Source organism: Aegilops tauschii, chromosome 1, assembly GCF_002575655.3.
Source record: "Aegilops tauschii subsp. strangulata cultivar AL8/78 chromosome 1, Aet v6.0, whole genome shotgun sequence".
NCBI lineage: Eukaryota > Viridiplantae > Streptophyta > Magnoliopsida > Poales > Poaceae > Aegilops > Aegilops tauschii.
In genome coordinates, this window is record NC_053035.3 from 431309078 (window position 1) to 431316326 (window position 7249).

The following is a 7249-nucleotide window of genomic DNA, read 5'->3' on the forward strand; positions in this document are numbered from 1 at the left end:
GCCGAGTATTGACCATCCGTAGTGTGCTTCCAAGAGATCTCGTCCTCCGCATGCTCCTCTAGGTGGAATTCTGAAATGAGCATCCAAAGCTCCAAAAATTGGTGGATGTGAGCCATAGTGAAGGTGATAGCCATCTTGATTTTGGAGATCCATGCGCCCTCGTTGAGTGCTTCCTTGACCTTCCAGTTTTTCCTTGTGGATGCGTCGTGGATGAGCGGTGCAATATCCTTCGGTTTGCGGCCATGAACCCAAGGCGCATCCCAGAAGGGTGTTTTAGCCCCATTCCCAACGGTGATAACGGTGGAGGCATAGAAAAAATTGTAATCCTCTTCATCACATGGGTTGCCCAAGCCCACCCACATTTTGGATGGCACCGTCCACTCAAACCATATCCAACACAAGCATAGTGCACGCGCGAATTTGACGGTGTTTGGCACGCCGAGGCCTCCACGCTCGTAAGGGCGGCAAACTAAGTCCCACTTGACCTTGCATTTTGCTCCAGAGGTTTTGTCTGAGCCAGACCACAGAAAAGCGCGTTGTAACTTGCTTGTGTTATGTAGGGTGCTCAGCGGGACGTGGATAGATGTGATGAAGTAAACCAACAAGGAGGATAGCACAGACTTCACCAAGGTGGTGCGACCAATAGCGGTGATGTTGTTGCCGTCCCACGGAATAAGTTTGGCCGCCACCTTGTCTTCGAGGAACTGGAAGTCTACTTTCTTTAATTTCCAAACCGAAAGCGGAAGACCCAAATATTTCATGGGAAAGGATGCTCTTTTTGCAGGTTGATTTTGAAGGATGGGCTCAAGGTTGAGGTGGCGACATCGAATCGGAACGACCGAGCTTTTGTGGAAGTTGGTGGTCAGACCGGTGGCATCTCCAAAGCAGTCCAAAATGCCAACAAGGTTATCAATGTCTCTCTTGATGGGTGCCATGAACACCGCTGCATCATCCGCATAAAGAGAGGTTCTCATAATGGTGCCATGGCCACGGACTTTGTGGAGCAACCCCTTGCGAGTGGCCAAGTCAAGAAGATGTTGGAGCGGATCAATAGCAATGACAAATAGGAGGGGCGACATCGGGTCCCCTTGTCGCAACCCCTTTCCATGGTGGATAGGAGTGCCAGGCACCCCATTCAGGAGGATACGGGATGAAGATGTGACAAGAAGCGCGACGATCCAGTTTCTGAACTTGCTGGGAAAACCTTTTCTTTGTAGGAGTTCAATGAGGTACTCCCATTTCACGGAATCAAAAGCCTTGCGGATGTCCAACTTGAAGAGAAGCGAGGGTGTTTTGTTTTTGTGCAACCGGCACGCAAGGTTCCTGACATGCATAAAGTTGTCATGGATACTTCTCCCTTTTATGAAGGCACTTTGGGCGTTGGAGACAACAGAGTACATGAGTGGACGAAGGCGGTTTGCGAGAATTTTGGCAATGATCTTCGCAATCGCATGGATGAGGCTAATAGGTCGGTAGTCCGAGATCCCCTCCGCACCTTCTTTTTTGGGCAGCAGCACGACATTTGCAGAATTTAGCCAATGGAGATTGGAGCCGTGAAGGTTCTCGAAGAGATGAATAACCCACATGATATCACCCTTGATGATATTCCAACATTTCTTGAAGAAGATACCGGTGAAGCCATCGGGGCCAGGAGCCTTGTCGTTGTGCATATCATTGATAGCCGCCTTAACCTCCTCCTCGGAGATTGGGTCTGCAAGCTCACCCAACTCGTGGGTCTCTAACTGTAGTTCCTCCCAATTTAGGTCCCTTGCTCTTGGGGGCCCTCTTCCCATCACCTCGGAGAAGTGCTCAAATATTACTTCCTCCTTTGCATTGTGGTCAGTGACCCACCCCTGATTGTGGTGGATCCTGTAGATGTGGTTCTTTCTTATCCTAGCGTTAATACGGCGGTGAAAGAATTTTGTATTTGCATCTCCTTCCTTCGGGTTTGACATTCTCGCACATTGTTTCTTCCGTGATCTCTCGAGCACCGAAATACAGATGACCCTTCTTTTAAGTTTTGCTCTGAGGTCTCTCTCATCAGGGGAGAGTGTCCGCTCTTCTTGAGCCAAGTCAAGATGGAGAATGACAAGCAGGGCTGCATGAAGATGAATCTTAGCCTTTGAAAAAAGGCCCCTACTCCGTGCAGCGAGCCAAAGGCCAGTCGTCTTGAGTTTATGGTGGAGCACTTGGCATGGCTCGACGTGGTTCGTTTGCTCGTTCCAAGCATTGTGAACGATCTCAGTGAAGCCCGGCATAGATGCCCAAAAATTTTCAAACTTAAAAGCACGGGGCCTTCTAGGCCCCCTCACATCGGCAAGGAGCAGAGGGCATGGTCCGAAAGCGAGGATGACAGGGCATGGAGGATGTGAGTGTTGAATTGGAGATCCCACTCGGCGTTGCAAAAGAAGGAGTCCAACTTGCACAACGTCGGGTTCATCCTCTCGTTACTCCATGTGAAACGCCTATTCTGTAGGTGAATCTCTTGCAGCTCACAATTTTGAAGAGTTGCCCGGAAACGGTTTATGCGGCTACGGTTAACATTTCTCTTGTTTTTGTCACGTGCCCGGTATATTTGATTGAAGTCACCAAGCGCCAACCATTTCACCCCACTTGGTGGTTTTTGATCGATGAGCTCCGCAAAGAACACATCTTTGCAAGAGGAATCAGTAGGGCCGTAGACGGTTGTGATTTTAAAGTGGACCTCGGTGTCCCTGATGTGGACCATGGCCGAGAGGTAGTAAGTGGAAATCGCAATGTCATGCACATCAACGATAAGGTCGTCCCAGAGCAAGAGGATCCCACCTGTTGTCCCAGCTGCCGGGCGTTGTTTAAGCTAGACTTGATACTGTGCGAATTGGAAAAATAGCCTCGGAGGAGTGTTAAAAAAGAAGTTTACAAGGTGTGGGAGCAAAGCTTTAGTTCGAGCCGACGAGGGCAAAATCTCCTACAAAATGCAGGGCGTCCAAGCGGTGGTTCGGACTGCACATAGAGCAGTTCGGTGGCCTACCAATATCTGCGGCAAGTGGGAGTAGCTACGTCGGCAACACAACTTGGTGGAAAGGCATCTCAACCAGCATGCATATCGTTGGATTCACCGAAGATGTTCAGGTACCACCAACATGACTTGGTGGAACAACACTTTGAGTCGGGAGATGAGTAAGAGAGATGTGTGTGCCGGTACTGTACACCGTCACTTTTGGGAATACCGTACCGCTCAAATTCTTGATGCATCCTATTCCCTACTGATCTTCTTGGGCACCGGTTCTGTTCTACCTCCTGACCGGCGACCCAGATCTTTTCCCTTTGTTATCCTCTCGGCTAAAGTTTTCTTGTGAGCCATCGAGCACGGAAACATGCAATGTATTTATGTACTGGGTGTAGATGGATGGAGGGACACAAACTTTACTAATGCCTCAGTAGCCACATGTATTGTTATTTAGGTCGTGAGTACAACCGGCACTTAATAAAAAACTGCAATTGTGATGACGAGAGATTGATAATGCACGTGAGAGCATCGCCTTATAAATAAGGAATGCCAGAATCTCAAAGAAAAACATGAAATATTTTACATGTACTCCCTCCATTCCTAAATATTTGTCTTTCTAGAGATTTCAACAAGTGACTACATACGAAGCAAAATGAGTGAGTCTACATTCTAAAATATATCTATATAAATCCATATGTGATAGTCCATTTGAAATCTTTAAAGACAAATATTTAGGAACAGAGGGAGTAATAAATATGCCGAATATCTAGCAGTTGAGAAAACAATGCCATGAGGCATGTAAATATATACCGAGTCACCTCATGCACATATTGTTCGTTTATAAATAGGAGTATCTCGCAAATAACTTCAGATCGATCTAGTAGTATTAAGTCTAGGCAATGCAAGCCCGTCGCTTGGCACCTCACTTCTAGTCGGAGAAGTAAATTGTTCATGGATTTTTGCGTGGCGCGATCTCTTTGGAATGAGATGCATCGAGGCTTTAAGCCCATGCTACTCGGGTTAGAGCGTAAGCTAGTGATGCTTTCGGCTACTGGACTTTAGCCATCTAGGGTGCGGCACTCAACCGCTTCGCCTAGCAGCACAATGCTTGTATTGCTCTCCCATAACCCCGTTTTCACGGTTTAGGCTGCTCCCATTTCGCTCGCCGCTACTACGGGAATCGCTTTTGCTTTCTTTTCCTGTGGCTACTAAGATGTTTCAGTTCGTCAGGTTGTCTCTCGCCTGCTCATGAATTCAGCAGGTAATTTAAAAGGTTGATTTATTTGGGAATCTTCGGATCTATCTTATTTTCAACTCCCCGAATGCTTCGTCGCTTGCTACGCCTTAAAGTTACATGATGCTAGAGATTTCAATGTTGTCCCAGAGTCAGCTGTGCTTGATTTTGGCATGTGCATAAGGGTCGGCGCTACGCACATCTGAGCAGTCTAGGACCCTCCTCTGTTGGTTGGCTCCGTTTACCATGCTACCTGAACCTTAGAAGAACATTGCCAGCTGGACAAAACGTCCCCTCATGCTTGGCACCGATATAGTAGTAGTGACAGTACAATAAATTTGTGCTACCTTAAAAAAAAGAGAAATACCCCTGACCTCTACATCAAGTGATGCGCACAGAGATTTATTTAGCTAAACGAACTATCAAAGTAGAACAACATCTCAAAACAAAATAAAGAAAGCAATAAAATAGTTATAACCAACAAAAATAGGACATAAGGCCTACACCCCTGTTCTATTATTGGACCGCGATCCAAACCGGTTTTATGTGTCCCGTGCTACCGTCTTCCACCGGTTGCACCGAAAAGCCACATGCTCCTATCTTTCGCACGGCGTAGTAACAATCATGTACAAATCCATCTAGATGCGCGATATATAACCTGCAAAAAGTTTGTGATATTTTTTAAGCCATTGAAGCGGTGCGTTGGCCGAGGGTGCCACCCGCTCCGCGTCCCCGGTGTCCGCGCTTGTTCAATGCCGGCAACGCGTTACTGGTGGGGACGGGACGTATGTCTACCATGCATGTTCAATGCCCCCTTCATCCGTATGCCGCCATTAAGCAGGCTTGCTGGCCGAGAAACCCATTCCGAAGTCGCGCATTGACACACTCGGACGCCTGGCCTCACCGGAATCCTCTATTTAAAGGCGTCCACACCCTCCTACTCCATGCAACAACACAAGCCACTCGCCATCCTCCTTCCTTGCACTGCATCCGCCATGACTGCATGCGGTGAAGCTCTGCGGGAGAGATTTTCCACGGAGATGAAGCATGCGGTGGCCGCCCTTGCTGCCTTCGGGCAGAGCTACCGTGCCAGGACGATTGAGGCCGGCTTGTCGGCCAGCTCGCCCGAGGTCTCCGACGACGAGGACGACCTCACGATGGAAACGGGCTTCGACGACACTACATCGGACCTGCACCCATGCACATCGGCTTCACCATGGAGTAGGCACACTAAAACGCCTCCATGGCGGAGGTGCAACCTGCGCCGGCACCTATGTCAGAGTTTCAGTAGGCGTAGGAGGAATAACAACCTGTTCCTCCTAGAGCAGCATCGGCTGGCGAAGGGCCAGATCTACAGTGAGCACACGTGCGAGTAGGCCGCGATGAACCCCAACTTGGTCGCGGAGCAGCGTGCCATCTACGACGCCATACGCGCTCAAGTCGCCGCTGACCAGGAAGCGGCCTCCATGGAGGCGCAACTCTAGGAGATTGCGGAGTAGAACAACACCAGCTGCGCCTCCTACGCGCTGGAGATGAACCATTCGGCGGCCCGATGGGACAACGACAGCAGGAGCGCCATCATTTCCATCATGGACCTCACGTCCACCTGTGACGGACAAGGCGCGGACTCCTCCGAAGATGAGTAGGAACGGGAGGCAGCAGCGCCTTGTGTCCCATGTGGGTCGGTCCGTCTCCCGTGTTCTACTTCTCCTCGTCGGAGGCCGCAGCTTTACTTCATCGGTCTTATCACCGGTGGTGATGGAGACGGCGGATGAAGGACGTCAAGGGGTTGGACGCCGCCCGCCGCCGTAGGATAGGTTTAGGGTCGGGTCGCAATGGTTTTTTTGTTCTGAATGTTTGAAATCTATTGAAAATACGCCTTGTTTGCATGAATGTGGTATGTATGAAATCCGCCACGTTTTTACAAATTTCATCTGGTTTGTTGCCAAAGTGTTTGAAATGAATGCATGCAGCATTGGATGTCGGCCTCACGCATCCGTGTCCCCGGACTGGCCCCCCACACCATGGATATTTGTGGGTTGATGTTGGAGATGCCCTTAGTAGCCACATGCATTGTCCTAGTTTGTGAGTACAAACCGACAATTATAGAAAGGACTGTGCTAAAATTTGGATAATCGGGCCATAGCAACATATCCGAACGCATGCATGTGTGCATGCATGCTGATACTAGCTTCGATGTTGTTTTCCTTTTCTTTGTGCGGTGTCCATCATGTTTATTTAATTAGATGCTTCTAACTATATGCATGCAGAAAAACAAAAGTGATGATGTTAGCAGATTCTTTTTAAAATTAAAAATTAAAAATGGTTTTTAGCTCAAATCGTCCGTCGGATTAAAAAACTGTCTTCACATAAAAGATTTATCATGACGAGACCATCGAAACTAGATCCCATGCCGGTATGTTTTTCGACGACTTTTTTTAGTCCAAAGTTACCATGCATGTACTAGGTATGTTATCACGTATGTGAGACATAAGTTACCAAACTATTTTTCATAGAAATTACACGGCATGAAACATGGTCTTCAAACCTTCCCACGGAACATGCATGCATGCACTAGATGACAAAAAACGCCAATGTCATTTTAGATTCTTTCTATTTTAAAATTTCAAATTGTTTTGTAGCTCTAAGCATAGCTCTGATCGAAAAACTATTTTCACATAAAAGATTCGTCGCAATGAGATCTTCGAAACTAGATCCCACGTTGGTATATTTCGACAACTTCTTTTGAGTAAAAAGTTATCATGGATGTGCTACGCAAGTTATCATGTCAGTTGAGCATAAGTTATCACGTTTTTTAGACAGAACTTACCGAGGCATAAAAAATGGTTCCTTTGACCTTCTGCCGGCATGCACATTCACGCATGCCCTAGGGGATGAAAAATGCTAATGCCAGGAAGATTCTACTGAATTTCAAAAAAATTGAAATATTTTGTAATTCAAACCGTCGCTTCGATAGAAAAATCATTTTCACATAAAAACTTCGTTGCGATGATACCTTCAAAATT

The 7249-nt window shown here is 47.5% G+C and overlaps 1 protein-coding gene across 1 annotated transcript; it reads right to left on the reverse strand.

The window, feature by feature from the left end:
* Positions 1-2308: 2308 nt before the first annotated feature.
* LOC141036961 (uncharacterized) lies at positions 2309-2728 on the reverse strand. The gene has a single exon (XM_073506368.1). The coding sequence runs from the start codon at positions 2726-2728 to the stop codon at positions 2309-2311; it is 420 nt and encodes a 139-aa protein (XP_073362469.1).
* Between the last annotated feature and the right edge of the window lie 4521 nt (positions 2729-7249).

Coding starts and splice junctions, on each gene's coding strand:
- LOC141036961 (XM_073506368.1), bottom strand. CDS start 2,728: ATGGTCCACATCAGGGACACCGAGGTCCACTTTAAAATCACAACCGTC.